Source organism: Myotis nattereri (assembly GCF_964212035.1).
Source record: "Myotis nattereri genome assembly, chromosome: 13".
Lineage (NCBI taxonomy): Eukaryota > Metazoa > Chordata > Mammalia > Chiroptera > Vespertilionidae > Myotis > Myotis nattereri.
This window is the reverse complement of record NC_138088.1, coordinates 12,198,017-12,214,335: the sequence shown is the minus strand read 5'-3', so window position 1 is coordinate 12,214,335 and position 16,319 is coordinate 12,198,017. Positions and strand designations below refer to the sequence as shown.

Here is a 16,319-nt window from a genome sequence, read left to right as displayed (position 1 = left end):
GGTCCTTTGTCTTGAGGGCTTTTTTTCTTTCTTTGGCTGGTGGAAATCCTAGGGGAGAACTCAGGGGAAGGTCTTAACAGAATAATTAGCTTTTTAGGTGTGTCCTTTAATATGCTAATTTATCAAAATGTCTGCATAGAGGGGTTAGGGTTATTTTCTGGTTAGTTTTATTAAGTTTAAAAAAATTATTTTTATTGATTTCAGAGAGGAAGGGAGAGGTAGAGATTGAAACATCGATGAGAGAGAATGATTGGCTGCCTCCTGCACGCCCCCCACTAGGGATCAAGCTGGCAACCTGGCATGTGCCCTTGACTGGAATTGAATCCTGGACCCTTCAGTCCACAGGCTGATGCTCCATCCACTGAGCCAAACTGACTAGGCTGGTTAGTTTTATTTTTAAAGAATGTCATGCCCTGGCCAGTGTGGCTCAGCTGGTGGGAGCATTGTCCTGCACACCAAAAGGTGGAGGGTTTGATTCTCAGTCAGGGCTCATATCCAGGTTGTGTGTTTGATCCCCACTAGGGGAATGTATGGGAGGCAATCTATGTTTCTTACTTCAATGTCTCTTTCCTTCCCTTTCCTCTTAAAAAAAAAAAAAAAATCAAGAATGTCATTAAACAGGGACTAAAACCAAGGCCTGTCTGGCCTGGGATGGTTTGGAATGGTTCTGTGATGCACACAATCCTTCTGCGACTTTCCTAGTTCCTTTTAGTTGGAGTTAGAAATAACTATCTTTTTCTATTTCCTTACAAATATATTGCCATAACCTACACCTTTAATTACCAAAGCCATATAGTTTTTTTCTAACTTAATTAGAATTCTTAATTCTTAGATACCTTAATTTTTAGTGACAACAAAAAGTAAGTAATTAGTATTTTTAGATTGGCAAATTTATGAATACATTTCATAACTCTTAGAAACAGGATTTGTTTTTGTTTTTTGCATTGGCAAATACTTATTTTTAAGAGGTATGAGAGATAACATGAACTTTTTCGGTAAACCCAGTCAAAACAAACATGTTTTATGCTAATAACTTTAAAAGATATTAACTTAAATGATCTATTTGGATTCTTAGTGATTACTGCATTTCTTTAGTGGGCTCAAAAATGAGCTATTTCATTGCCTAGTGTCCTTGATGCCTTTTACAAGGCTGAAGAGGCGGGGGAGATACCCAGGCTTGAGGTTATTTTTAATATATTAAAATAGCTGCTTGAGGTTTTTATTTTTAATATATTTTTATTGATTTCAGAGAGGAAGGGAAAGATAGAAACATCAATGGTGAATCATTGATCGGCTGCCTCCTGCATTGCCCACACCGGGGGTTGAGCCCAAAACCAACTAGGAATCAAACCATGACCTCCTGATTCATAGGTCAATGCTCAACCATTGAGCCATACCAGCTGGACTGGTTAGCTTTATTTTTAAAGAAGGTTATTAAAGAGGAATCAGGACCAGGATGGTCTGGAATGTGTAAACCATTTGCTTCTAAGTGTCTTTGGTTAGGGGAGATAAAACCTTGTGACTCATTAGCTGGCTGTAAATTGCTCAAATTGTCTGGCCTTGTTTAATTATTTCATCTGTTCCTTTATTCCACTTGTCAAGAAATTTGCCTGGCTTCTTACTATCCTGCCACTTTCACCAGAATTCCTCTAGCCTTTCACATCCGAACTCATCATAAAGATGTTTCTCTGGATCAGCACGATGACTGCCATTCAAAGCCACGATGTCTCCATGTTTATTTATTTTTTGCTTCACAGACTTACTTCTAAGCACCTGTGCTGTGGGGAAGGGGAGAAACACAAGGCCCAGGGAGAGCCTGGCCTCTCTGTGCGATGGTTACCTCACCTGGGTGGGATGCGTCTATGGGTCTGTAAAATGAATGACCGGCACCATTTGTCCACTAAGATCCTTCTGTGCTACAAGCCATGATAATGCCCCAAATGAGATTACAGGATTTTAGGCTTTTGGCATTTAAAACACCAGAAAAGTCAGAGGTTTGGATGAATGGGACAGAATATCAGATCTCAGGGGTGGGGGCAGTGGAAGGGGACATGAAGAGATTAACCAAAGAACATATATGCATAACCTATGGACACAGGCAAAAGTAGAGGGTGGGGGGTGATTGAAGGGGGGCAAAAAGGGAGAAAATGGGAGACATCTGCAATACTGTCAACAATAAAAAAAGGAAAAGTCAGAATACTCCTCTCACTTGCTGTGTAGATTGTATCATAAGCTAAATTAAGTGTTAATGGAAACTAGAGAATAATCCTGCAATAAAAGCAGACTCTCGTGCCAGGCTGTGGCTCAGTGTGTGTGGAGAAGTTAAGTGGGTTGTGGGCAGCTCTGTAAGCATAATGAGGAGCGTACGAACCACACCAGAGCTTTCTGCATTTCTTTCTCGGGGGGAAAAATACCCCTGCTATCTGAACTGGACGGACAGTTCTAGAATAGAGTCTATTTGAGAAAAGGTAGGATGAAATGTGTGACAACATATCAAAACTGACATATAAATACAGCATTTGAATGGAGAGAAAATTCACAGCATTTTATTCGTTAATCCATTTCATTCAATAATGCACCATATTGTTCCCGGCACCCTTAATACTACTGTCATTATTTCCCTTGGAGAGGACCATGCTTTTACAAAATCTGAGTTGGATTCCCATTCATTAACTCTAAAATATTTTACCTTACCAAAAAGCAGCCCCTAATCAGCTAAGATGGAGGTGGTATGGGTAAGATGTGTTAGTCAAAAGGTGGGAGCACAGGTATACCAACAGGCAAAGTTAGTACGTGGCTTAAACCAGATGGCAGAGAGAGAGGTAGCTGGAAGTACTCTGCCAAATAGGTTAGAATGCAGAATTGGAAAGATAAAACCTTTTCCTATTATCTACTCAAGTCCAACCAGAGAATATGAAATAATGACTGACTAGAGGGTCGTAACTTTCCAGAAAACAGAAAGGTGGAGTAAACACGCCATCCTCAGATAAAAGTGAGGCTGGATGTCAGTGCAGGGAAGGGGTTGGAGATCGCCTTTAAGTTTGCTTTTGGCGTTTTGGTCTGTAAGCGATCAAGATGGAGAGGGAGGCTATCCCAAAGAGGAACGTCTGCAGGAACCAGAGCAGTTGAGCCTGACCATTCGTGATGCCTTTAGACCTTAAAAGAAGAAGAAACAATTTTAATATTATGGTTTCATAGTTATTATCTTCTATTTTTTAAAAATGTACTCTTCTATCTACTTTCATTGGGTTTATCTTGCCTTTTCTTCCAGCTTCTTACCTAGAATGGTTAGTTCATTTATTTTCATTTTCCTTGTGCAGTTAGGATGGTACAGTCTTCCCTGAGAAGCAGCCTGGCTACTGCCTAGAGCTGTATCATAAAACTGTTTCTCACATGATTTTGATGAGTGGATGGGTTAAACAGCACTGTGATGGCTTCAGAGCAAGTGTGTACCCAAGAAATATTATTTTTATCATTAAAACACAGTAGTAATAAAGTACTACATTTTCCACTTTTAGAAATAATACAGCAATAATAGAGGTGACTGTTAATCTTGACTAGAAAGAAAATCAACTGCAAAGCAATTTGGCATCACTATAACCACCTCTTTCATTACACCATCCTTTCTGTATATGCTACATGAAGTACAAATGTAAAGAGAATCTTTTCTAGTACTTTCACACAGTAGTAGTCTACACTGGCATCCACTGAGTGACGTTTAACCCAGGGGCTTTTAGCTTGCATTGCACCCCAGAATTATCTGTGGAGCTTGTAAAAATAACATTCCCAGGTCTGAAGCAAGGCTGAGCAAACCGGGATCTTGTGGGTCTGGAAACCAGGCTTGTGTATTTTGAAAAAGCTCCTCAGGTGACTCAGTTATAAAACTAGGACTGAGAATCACCAGACCTGGTCAGGGGCTAAGCTCTTTTCAGGGGATCATACACAGACATTTCTATAAAAAAATAAGAAAAATCATCTAAATTAAGTAACTAAATAACTGATTAGCTATCACAAATGAAATAAATTCACTCATTAAATATTTATTGAGTACTCCCTCTGAGCTAGGCCCAGTATTAGGTGTGGGGATTCAACTCTACCCGGAGAATGCTCTCAGTCTACAAGTCCATGAATTATTTAAATGTGGCTCCTCTCAAATTAGATACCAAGAGCAAAGCAACAAATACCTACTACACACACTTACTTGCACAATACCATGGCATACAAGGACTCTCCCACGTGAATCAGCCAGGCAAGCCAGTACCTGGAACAGAAGTCAGCCAGGTTTAAGGTGATGGTTATCTGCTGATGAAATCTAACCCAGAAACCTTCATAAAAAAGAGTGCTTTACTGTGAACTAGCACCACTCAGATATCTAAAGGCCACTGCAGGCCTCCCAGTCTACAGTGGGACTAGCACTGCAGTGTCCGCGTCCCACTTCCGCAGCCCTCCTCACCCATTCCGCAGGAGGGCGTGATGATGGTCCACCAGGTACTGAGTGAAGGGGCCCAGGGGCCCGAGGCTCTGGTAAGGAATACTCTGAGGCCAGAAGACAACCCACTGAAAGAGAACCAGAGGCACAGAATACCTGTCAGGTCACTGGAACCAGCAAATGTTTATTCTTGAGAGAGGCTAGGAAATAATCCTGATTCTACAGTAAGAACAGACCAAAGAAACTGTGAACTAAGACATCTGAGGTGCCACTCCTGACTTCTATTTTCTAAACGCTCTTCTAGTGGGAGATTTATTCTGAGGAAACTATGTGGGTATCAGACTCAGTGCTCAGGCTGGGTGGCTTCTATTCTTAATGAATTCCATTAAAACATGATTTTATGCAGGTTATTAACAAATTTTAAGAGTTTATGTGCCCTGACTAGTTTCTTTGCTGCAGAAACTATGGCTTAAGGCAGATCTCCATTTAATTTATAATCCCTCCTTTCACTTTTCCTATATCTAAAACTGGGACTGATCCACTGCACAGAATTGGAAAATAAGTGAGATCAGGTTTGTGGCGTGCTAATAACAACCACTTAATCACATAAGGTTTTTGTAATCGTAACCATTTTCCCTCAGTCTCTGTGTTGTAACCTCTGTCGCCTTAGGCTTTTGAGAATTAAGTCCCAATAGGTCCAAATTTATTGTCCCATTCATATTCAGCCAAGAGCAGTACTACCTCTCCAGTTATGTTGTTACACACCTAAAATTTTTTTTTCCCCTTAATATATTTTATTGATTTTTTACAGAGAGGAAGGGAGAGAGATAGAGAGTTAGAAACATCGATGAGAGAGAAACACCGATCAGCTGCCTCCTGCACATCTCCCACTGGGAATATGCCCGCAACCCAGGCACATGCCCCCGACCGGAATCGAACCCGGGACCCTTCAGTCCGCAGGCCGACGCTCCATCCACTGAGCCAAACCGGTTTCGGCAGCACACACCTAAAATTTAAATAAAGCATAAAACATCACTCCATTCTCCCAAACCAAGGGGAATGGGAGGGGCAGCATCTATCCACAATAACCCAATTTGAGGCCATCAAAGCTTTCCTCCATCTATATTCTAACTAATCAGAGATGCAGAATCATAGGACAGAAATGCGCCTTTGAAAATTTTCAGTTCATATGGGGAAATCAGGATAAAGGTGGTCCGGTTTCACAACACACACTGTGGACACAATCTCCAGGATCTACCGGGCAATATCCAAATAGTTTTGCCTCCATTCGAAATTACACCAACTCAGTCCCCAACTTACTTTTCCAGAAGTTTTCCCCGTTATCTTTTATAAACGAACTGTCAAAACAAAAATCACCCCCCTTCTCATCAGAGATCATCTGCCTTGGTTCCACATCTACACCATAACATTTACATCTTCTCTATCCCTTCTTACCAATTAAGTGTCAACCATCCTTTAACTTTATCTCTGTTTTCTAAGCAACTTTAACTGCCCCAACATTCTGCTTCGGAAGCCCTACTCTGACTTGGCAGGCTGTAAACTGGCTTCCTGGGTGAGATCTGAGACTCCGATAAATCGTAGAAACCTTGGAGCGGAGGGAACGCAACTGCAGGAACCCTTGTGAGTAGAAACAGACCTGTGACCCAATAACTTCCGCTTACTCCAGTAACCTAGGCAACCTCCCGGAGCGCAGGCGCAGAACCGCGCTCCCTCCGAGCCCCTCGCCCTATGAGGGCCCGCCGGGCGGAAGCAGGTGCCCCGCCCCTCCACGCCTCACCGCGAAATATCCCAGCGCCAGGGCTGTGGCCAGCGAGGGCAAGGGTCTGGCTGCGCGGAAGTAGGCGGTGGCCGCCCTGCCGCCCTCCGACTTCGCCACCACCATCTTGACACTGAGCCGTGGTGTGGAGAGCCGCCCCGCCCCCGCCCCATACCGGGAAAGCCTGCGTAGCCGGTCTCAGGGCCGGGAGCGCCGGCGGGAGGCGCGGGCCGACCAGTGCGCCTGCGTCTCGTTCCGGGCTGGTCTCTGCCGCGGCTCCGAGAGCAGCGGCGCCCAATTGCGCCTGCGCGACCGCCTGCACCTCCCGCAGGCGCGGGCCCCGCGTTCAATGGGGCGTTCGTTCGCTCCCCTCGCTGCCTTTACCGTGTAATAGCCAAAGGAGAGGGTGATGACCGCGAACCAGAACAGACTGCCCCTCTGGAAGTACGCCTCGTCGCCTGCCGCCTTCCCCATCGCGGCAGCGCGCCCCCGGGAGCGCTCAGGCCCCGCTCGCTCGGAGGCGGGGGCGGGGCCGGGGGCGGGGCGGGGGCGGGGCCTCGGCCAGCGCCCCTCCCTCCTCCCTCTCGGGAGGGAGCAGATTCTGTGGGTGCCGAAACGCAAGGGCGGCTGTTGCTGGATTCTAGCCTGATGGCTGGACCTCATCTGCAGGGTAGACCCCTCTCTCAGAGTCACTTTCCCGCGTTTAAGATAAAGTGTGGAACTAGGGTGGTGCTTTACGTAGAAGTCTACTAACCAGGAGCCTCATATTGGAACTTCAGCTCGGCGTGCCCTGTGGGAAGCAATGCTCTTCCTTGTCGTTCGGTGTCTGAAACCTCAGGGCACAGCAGCTATGAGCAGGCTGTGGAGTAGGTTGCCTGGGTTTAAGCCGCGGCTCTGCCGCTGACTTTCTGCGGAAGCTTAGACTAGTTACCTAACCCTTCTGTGCCTCCATTTAACTTCTAACTCGCCCTCTCCACAGGTGATGGGGTGGCTAGGATTTCATCCTCCAGGATCCTGTGTCGCCATCCCCATCATAACTCTCATCTCTCGCCCCATGATCATTTAGCTCTCTCCCCTCTGGATGGATCAATGACCTAAACATTGAAAACAATGCGGGAAATATGGAGAAAAGTTTTACAACTTTTGAGCAAGTTGTTAAAATTAAAAGCCGTAGAGGGAAAGATTGAAAATTTAACGGCATCTAAATTTTAAAACTTCATTCTTATGGAAGGCACCATAAAGTTGAAAGACCTGGGAGAAGGAATTCATATATATATATATATATATATATATATATATATATATACTAGACTATATATATATATATTAGACTATATATATATATATTAGACTATATATATATATATATATATATATATATATTAGACAGATGAGTGAAGGATATGAATGGGACCTCCTTAACAGAGAAAACACGAATGGCCAAGAAACACGAAAAGGTGTTCAACTGTAGGGCAATTTGGGATGTGCAAAACAAAGCAAAAATAAGATACCGTCTACTCTCCCCCTCCCCAATAGGATTGGCCTACAAGGTATCAAGACACACTATAAAGAACTATAGTAAAAAGCATCTGGTATTTGACACACAAGTTAGTGGAAAATGATACTCCAGAGATAGATCTGACATTTATTTTAGGATAAAGCTGACATTTCAAATTAAGGATGATAGAAAGATTATTCATTAAACTATTTTTGGATGATTGGTTATCTATTTGGGAAAAATATTTAAGACTCTACCCTCAACACAACAGAAAAATGCAAATAATGCAGTAACATGAGGTACAGAGATAATAGTCCCTCTAGGGAAGTTATGATGATGTAGAGTGGGATGAGCATGTGCCGATACAGAAAAAAAAAAAAACACCCCACATTTTCCTAGGATCATGGAAGGCGAGAGCAATCTAAGCAAACTTACGGAAATATGGATAGCAGTGTGTGTCCAGAGAATTAGCAATTTATTGTTGCAAGAGGGAAAATGTGCATTTGAGGGGAGGCTGAAAAGGCAGTGGTAGGGTCCTGGTCATTAATGGCATTCGTTGTCAAACTGAGGAGTTTTGATTTGATCCCTTAGCCAAGGTGAGTCAGTGACAAGTGTTTTTTGGTTTGGGTTTTGTTTTACATCAGTGGAGTGAAAATGTTTGGTGTTCATTGGATGGAAGTAAAATTGGAAGCAAGGAAGATGAAGGGTTGATAAAGTAAAATTATGGGAGTGGAGAAAAGGTTACGTTATTCATTCAGATATTCAAAAAATATTCCCAAGGATCTGTTTAGGGTCAGGCTTGTTGCTCGGCTGTAGAGATAAACAAGATTAAGTGAATGAGATCAATGCAGTCTAGGTGTCAGGGTGACAAGCAAACCAATAGGGATTTACTAGAGGCAGCATAACAATGTTTTAATACATTGACCACTTTGACCTTCAAGTATGAGAGCTTGCATTTCGCAGTTACAGAGAAAAATATCCTCAGGGCATTAAATCAACACGTGAATGAAGGGGCAGAGGTAATCTGGTAGTGTGTGTGGTAAAACTAGTGTGTGCTTGCCTAAAATGTTCAAATTCAAAATATGATGATTAATGATGATGGTGATGGTGGTGATTAGGTTTTATGCAGGATGTTGGCCTATGGAACACTGATTTTTTAAAAAATATGCCCTTTGAAGTGGTTAGTTTAGAGGAGGCATAAAGTACAATTTTAATAAATGTTAGCTATTCTTTTTACTACTGTTACACTTTAATGAAATAAGTGCAGTGATAAGGGAGGATGAGGCAAGCAAATGGCTAAAATTCACTCTGAGAAAATACAATTGAATGAACAGGCAATTTACACAAAATCATTTCAACCAAACTCGATGTGCTCAAAGCCCATGTGCTGAATCGTCAGTTTTTGAAATTCATCACATTTATGGAGTGTGGCTCTAATACTTTAATAGGGATGTTAAATAGCCTTGTCAGACATGTTTACTCTTGGTCATGGAGCAACTTTCTGTTTATAGGAATATTTTGTGAATCCTTCAACATGTGATTTCTTGTTTTGCTGACCTTTAGAATATTTAAAGGTGTGGGGGTTTTTTAGGCATTTTCTCAGGTGGTATATTGTATTACTTAGAATTAGATATGGCTGTGAGAAAGTAAGCCCTTATTTTTTCTCCCACAAATCCAGATGTTGCTCTATCCACTGAGCCAAACCGGTTTCGGCCATTTTTTTAAATTAGAAAAACTTGAGGGGCTAACCAGAGTTTTGGTCATTTAAGTTTAATTTTTAACATCACAAAAATAATGCGGTGCCAGGGTTCTTGTCCCAGCATCAAGAAGGGTTCAGGAATCTGGAGAAGGGGCTGTGCATAGATTTAATAGGAATCCAGAGACTAATAAAGAATCTGGAGACAGAATATAATTTTGAAAGGCATTGGGGGTCAGAGAGCTTACCTAAAGGAGCTAAGACCCAAGATCTTAAGTCTAAGGCAGCGGTTCTCAACCTGTGGGTCGCGACTCCTTTGGGGGTTGAACGATTCTTTCACAGGGGTCGCCTAAGACCATCAGAAAACACATATATAATTACATATTGTTTTTGTGATTAATCATTACGCCTTAATTATGTTTAATTTGTAACAATGGAATTGGGGGTCACCACAACATGAGGAACTGTATTAAAGGGTCGCGGCATGAGGAAGGTTGAGAATCATGGTCTAAGGTCTTAGGTTCTCCTCGTCTCCAGGACCCCATGCTTTTTTAAAAGCACAACTTGTCCTGAGGTGAGGCAGAGATATACACTTCAAAGGGTCAGGGTTTGGTAAGGAGTCCATTGTCAGAATGGGGGAATTAGCCTACGGCTGTTCAGGTGTTTGGCCTGTAGGAGGCAATAACATGTAGATTAAGATGCCCTTTAACTGTCTAGCAGCCACAATCAGTTTCCTATTCAGGTTTGGGGAAATGCCTTTAGCCATCCCCAACAGGTGACTAATGTGTGACTCAACCCTGTGGAGTCCCCAAGTCTCATCAAGCTTTTGATGAAACTCTCTTTTTTTAAAAATATATTTTATTGATTTTTTTTACAGAGAGGAAGGGAGAGAGATAGAGAGTTAGAAACATCGATGAGAGAGAAACATCGATCAGCTGCCTCCTGCACATCTCCTACTGGTGATATGCCTGCAACCCAGGTACATGCCCTTGACCGGAATCGAACCCGGGACCCTTCAGTCCACAGGCCGACGCTCTATCCACTGAGCCAAACCGGTTTCGGCTTGATGAAACTCTTGAAATTATGACTTGCTGGAATTGGTCTCTGGCAATGCGGAAAATGAATTTTAAAAATTCTTGGGACCCAAAAAAGTGGAGAATGTGTTTCCAGATTCTTGGAGCGAGGAGACCTGGGAGAAAAACACTTAAGGAAAACAAAGCTACTCTACGGAACACCAAAGTCTTAAAGTCACTGGTTGCTGTTGCCTTTTTCTTTTTAACTAGATGATCATTTTAATCAAATTGCATGTTTTTGACAAGTCTTTTTTTCTAAGGTGACCTGGAACTTGTCTTTGTGGCACCTGAAGCAGATGTATAGGCCAGGAACTATCTCAGCACCTGGAAATAGCCCCGCTTGATTAGAGAGCTGAGCCTTCGCAGGAGGCCACAGAGTTTCCAAGGTGAGGCTGAAAGGGAAGTAGTGGGCACATCCTGAAACTCCCTCTTAGGCAAGGTGGTGAGTTCTGACTTCCCCTTGCTGATAATTGGGAGTGAAAGTTTACTGAATGTTCCTTTGCTAAGAGCAGACTGCATTCACAGGGCTCAATACATACCTGGTTGTTATGCAAAGAGCCGAGGTCCAAGAAAACATCATCTTTTTCTTGCCGATTCCAAAGAAACAAGCCGGAGGACTGGCCATGAAGGAGAGTTTTATTATGACTTATGTGCCCACCAGTGGCGGCCGGCTGGTGAAGTTTTCCACAGCACAGGCTTTCCGAGGTCAGGGTTATATAGTGTTATATTGGAAATCAGCGAGCCAAACAGAGGACGCCTTAATCACTAAGCCAAATTTGGAGTCTTTATTTTGCCGGCGGTCTCAGAGGAGTTATCTCCAGAGTCTGAGCAAAGCAACATGGAGGAAGTTTTCCCTTTATACCTCCCGGTTTCTTTGTAGGCTTTACAAAGAGCCCTATGTACTGGGAGATATTTTGCAGGAAGCTTGTAACCTTGAGCACAGCACAATTCAGTAGCCATGAGCACAACATAATTCACATAACTCACATTACTGCCTGGCATGGCAGTAACCAGGGACGGACCAGACCCTTACATCAGCAGAGCAGCCCACAAGGCCAGATAATTGAGCTTATTTCCCCTATTATTTGAGCAAGCATGTTTACAGAAGCCACGAATAGCAGAGTTAATTCACAGAACAAAGGACCACCTATGTTTAGTGGAAAATGTCAAACAGCAGTTTTTACAACATCGAGGTGACGGGAACAAGATGGAGTGCCGATGCTTCCACAGAATTCAAAAAACGAAGCAACGGCACGGGTGGGGTGTGTATGTGTGTGTGTGTGTGTGTGTGTGTGTGTAAGCTGTGTGAGATCACACGCTAGCTGTTTCTCTGTAGTTGTTTACAGTCTGGCCTCACATCTAGAAGCAGTTTCTTTCTGGATGTGCCGAGCACCTGGCCAGGCTCCCCAGGTCTCACAGTCCACTTACCGGCGGCCTTCATCAGATTCCCACAGTTTGGGAGCGGGAGTCGGAGCTTGGGAAGGGGCCCATGTTCTCACATACTATTCACTCCACCCCAACACGGGTACCTTCTTTCTTCACTCCCGTACCATCTCTCCCTTACGTCTTCCGCATATATCCTGGGAGGAAGGAGAATGGGTGAGACATTGCATCTGTTTCTACAGCAACTATATAGCATACAGCAAAGGAATAACAACAGACTTACACATACCAGAATCAGAGAGAGAGGTTGGTATAATGTCCCTTCCCAGCTTGACCTGTTCTTGGACTCACTCAGAAATAACCAACTTTACAACAACCTATTTTTCTTATTTCTTTAAAAAATCTGTTACCATAGAGGCGGCTGGAGCCCGACCCCGCGTGAGGGTGGCGAGGCCTCCTCAGCGGCCATGAGGTGCTGTCATCCCAAGGAGGAGGCCTGTGGCATGGACGCAGCTTTGAAGAGGCAGAAAGTGCAGCTATATTAGTTTATTGGGACAGTGAGACTTCATAATAAATTCAAGACCAGAGTGACCATTATAGAAAAGAAAGTTGGATCAAATTGTGTATTAGACTTGTACGGAAAGCCACATGAATCATAAAGAAAGGAATTCAACTGGTTTGAAAGCAGAACTTGAAGACAAGCTACAGGTAAATAATCAGAAGAGAAAAAGATCGAATGATGGCTAAACTGAATTTAAATGCTGTGGAAGATGAAACATTTTCTAATGATAAGAGGAGTGAAGTATATGATCCCAAATCTGCTTCGATACTTTGTGGAGTATAAGAAAAGATCACACTTTTGGGATGACTTGCAGCTGAGAAAAAGCATCACACTCTGTAGGAAGATATCATGGAGGATCCTTGTAATACAAGAGTAGGAGCTCAGTCATTACAGGAAGTCGGTTTGTCCTTCCACCACTCAGAAAGAAAACTTGATGGGACCATGAATGTGTTATACCAAAGAACTAGAGATTCTTTGGGATGGAGGGCATATATTCTTTGAGATTGGATTGTTTAGGGCATCCTTATAGGACACATTTAATCAAGTCAAGCACCAAAAGGCTAACACTCTTTCCTGGAGAGAGAAAGGCTAAGATCTCTTTGACTCAAAAGAACGCCACCTGCAGGCATTCGGCAGCCAGCATTGCCTCCTTCCTCACCTTGCAGTCAGGAAAGGGAGATGGTGGTGATCAGGGGAGTGTTTCATCATATACAGCAAGTCAGACCAACAGAGAGTCTCGGAAAGATGCAACCCAGCTAGACCGTCTGGTCCAGGGCTTGGGGGTTGATTGCGTGGCAGCCCCTTAGCCACTTCAGCCCCTACAGACATCCAGGAAGCTTTCTCCTCAGTCCCTCCAGGCTTCTGGCCACCACAGACTGGGAGTCCCATTCTTGACTGTGTTGTCTTTGTTCCAGCCTGAGACTAACTTAGTCTGTGCTGGAGAGAGTCAAGACTCACTGGCTTGTTCCTTCACCCAGGACTTGGAAAGTTCTTGCTTGCTGGACCAAAAGGAGGGGGAGGAGGATTCTTCCTGGAAAGGGGAATGGCTTCATGGGATCAAGAAAAAGAATCATCAGAGTATGAGAGTATGGTGAGGCGCAGTGAACCACCTGGGGCAAGGGCCATTAGCCCTGGGACAAGCCTACATGGGAAGGTGTCTGCCAGAGAGAACAGGCAGGCCCTGCCCTGGTTCTCACACACCGGGAGTCCTGGAGTGCAGAAAACACAGAAGCAGTGAGACAAAGGTCTTGTCCTGTTCCTGTGGTTTCTTGGGACAGTGAAAAGAAAGACATGGACTCCGGGAGTCTGCTTTTCACTAAGGATTCTCAGGGCCAGCGGGTCATTGCTCAGAACTCTAGAGTTCCTTTCTGAGCCCTAACCAGGGTTTAGGGCAGGTTCCTAACAGCCCTTGGGCTCAGTGCCAGGATAGGCTCCCTCAGTTAAACTTGAAGCCTGATTTGCTCTTTTCCCAGGACTCTGATGGTCATCAAACTATCAGGCACCAAGTGTAAATGTCTTTGAGGGTTTGGTTTTAAAAATACTCAGGGAGGTATGGAATGAAGCTATTGTTGAATATTTTCTTTATGTAAATAAAGCTGGTGGTGACACTTGTTGAGACAAAAAAAAAATATGTATATATTACCATAACTTACACATTCAATTATCAACTGAATTAGAATTCTTAATTCTTAGAAAACTTAACTTGTAGTGACATCTAAAAGCAAGTAATTAGCATTTTTTAGATGGACAGATTCATGTACACATTTCATAACTTCTAGAAACAGGTGTTTTTCATTGGCAAATAGATTCACATTTTCAAGAGACATACTTCAAATAAAGTACAACATATATTAATTCACAGATTCAAATTTATTTGTTCTTATTAACTATATGAGATTTTAAAGTTAATTATTACCCAAGCCATTTTATTGACAAATTTTGTAACAGAGATAAATAACATGAACTTTGTTTTGTAAACCCAGGCAAAACAAACATGTATTTTATGTTAATAATTTTGAAAGACCTTCACTAACCTTAAACCACTATTTGAATTCTTGGTGATTATTGCATCCCTTTAGTGTGTTGCTTAATTACCTAGTGTCCTTGCCAACTTTTAAAAAGGCTGGAGATGAGGAAGGGTATTAGGCTTGGACAACTTCCACCACTTCAGTTTTTGTTTTTGTTTTTTTTTTAAAAATATATTTTATTGATTTTTTACAGAGAGGAAGGGAGAGAGATAGAGAGTCAGAAACATCGATGAGAGAGAGAAACATCGATCAGCTGCCTCCTGCACATCTCCCACTGGGGAGGTGCCAGCAACCAAGGTACATGCCCCTGACCGGAATCGAACCTGGGACCTTTCAGTCTGCAGGCTGACGCTCTATCCACTGAGCCAAACCGGCTTGGGCACCACTTCAGTTTTAAAAGTGTCAGTTGTTGCCTCTCACAGTGGGGTGGGGCAGTCACCCCTACTGCTCCTGCTGCCCACACAGTTTGGGGGAGGCACCAATTCCTGCACTGTCCCCGGGATCACAGCATCCTCAGGGCCTCTAGAAGAATTTAGGGTGTTTAAAAGACCCATTTACTTTTTAAAATATGTTTTTATTGATTTTAGAGAGAGAGCAGAAGGGAAAGGGAGATAGATACTACTGGGGATGGAGCCTGCAACCCAGGCACGTGCCCTCATCAGGAACTGAACTGGTGATCTTTCAGTTCACGGGATGATGCTCAACCAACTGAGCCACTCTGGCCAGGCAAGAGACACATTTTCTTTATTTTCCTTTCATTTGCCAGAATCACACCACTGGTTCCAGGACCAAAAATAGTCCTATTGGCGTTTTTCATATTGTCAATCAGGGTTGCCACCTAGGATTTCCCCACTGCATTCACACCACCTCCCATCCTGCCTCCACCAACTGGACTACCCGACGTGTTCTGCAAAGAGCTGAGGTCTGAGAAAAACATCAGTGTGTTGCTTGCTGATTTATTTTTTTTTATGATTTCAGAGAGCAAGGGAGAGAGATAGAAACATCAATGATGAGAGAGAATTATTGATTGGCTGCCTCCTGCACACCTTGTACTGGGGATCGAGCCCACACCCCGGGCATGTGCTCTGACCAGGAATCGAGCCTGGGACCTAAGCTCTATCCACTGAGCCAAACCGGCTAGGGCTTGCCTGCTGGTTTTAAAGAAATAAACCAGAGGACTGGCTGGGAAGGACCTGGGTTTACTAGACTTATGCGGACACCGGTGGGGCCTGCTGGGGAAGTTTTCCGCATCACAGGCTTTCACAGCTCATGGTTATAGAGCGTCCAGAAAACAAAGCAGCAGGTGTGGGCAGGGGTGGGGTGTGCCTGTGTGCAAACTGTGTGACATCAAAATGCCAGCTGTGTCCCTGCAGTTTGCAGTCTGGGCTCACACCCTCACCAGGCCCCCAAGGTCCCACGGTCCACTTCCAGATGGCCTTCCTCAGAGCCCCACAGGGTGCGAGGCTCACATGCCGTTCACTGGTATATGTTATGGGATATTCCCAAAAGCATAAAGGACTCGGTGCATATTCCATGAAGCTAAGCTTAAAATAAGAATCTGAAGTAAGAGAGATTTTTAAAAAAGCTTTGATGACTGAGGGAGGAAGATTAACCATAAGGCTGGCAACTTAGGGCCTTTGTTGACCTTTGCCAATGAGATTGAAATAATGGAGTAGGCACAGAGGCACTCGTGACTGGAGTTGAGAAAAGAATGTAAAGCAAGGAATTGAAAGTCTGCTGGAAATGTTTTTTGGAAGCAGCTTGATAGAGGAGGCACAGGGAAGGGTGCCACCTGGTGTGAATTCAAGGTACTGAGAGAAAGAATAAAAAAAAAAAACAGCTCATGTGAACTTTGGATTATTGGGGGAGAGAAA

The 16,319-nt window shown here is 43.7% G+C and overlaps 1 protein-coding gene and 1 pseudogene across 3 annotated transcripts; one reads left to right on the top strand and one right to left on the bottom strand.

The window, feature by feature from the left end:
• Nucleotides 1–2,524: 2,524 nt before the first annotated feature.
• On the bottom strand, nt 2,525–6,716 carry TMEM254 (transmembrane protein 254). 2 transcript variants are annotated; one of them, XM_081104768.1, is made up of 4 exons: nt 6,591–6,716; nt 4,454–4,557; nt 4,202–4,261; nt 2,525–3,156 (listed from the first exon to the last, which is right to left on the bottom strand). In XM_081104768.1, exons 1-4 carry the CDS (start codon nt 6,678–6,680, stop codon nt 3,036–3,038), a joined length of 375 nt encoding a protein of 124 aa, XP_080960894.1. In that variant the 5' UTR covers nt 6,681–6,716; the 3' UTR covers nt 2,525–3,035. The 2 variants fall into 2 exon arrangements, with proteins under 2 accessions (XP_080960894.1, XP_080960893.1); XM_081104767.1 differs by lacking the exon at nt 6,591–6,716 and adding an exon at nt 6,228–6,447.
• Nucleotides 6,717–12,897: 6,181 nt separating this feature from the next.
• LOC308529173 (aurora kinase A- and ninein-interacting protein-like) lies at nt 12,898–13,939 on the top strand (annotated as a pseudogene). Its single transcript has 2 exons — nt 12,898–13,508; nt 13,891–13,939. The product of its transcript is annotated as an aurora kinase A- and ninein-interacting protein-like (transcript).
• The last annotated feature ends 2,380 nt before the right edge of the window (nt 13,940–16,319 follow it).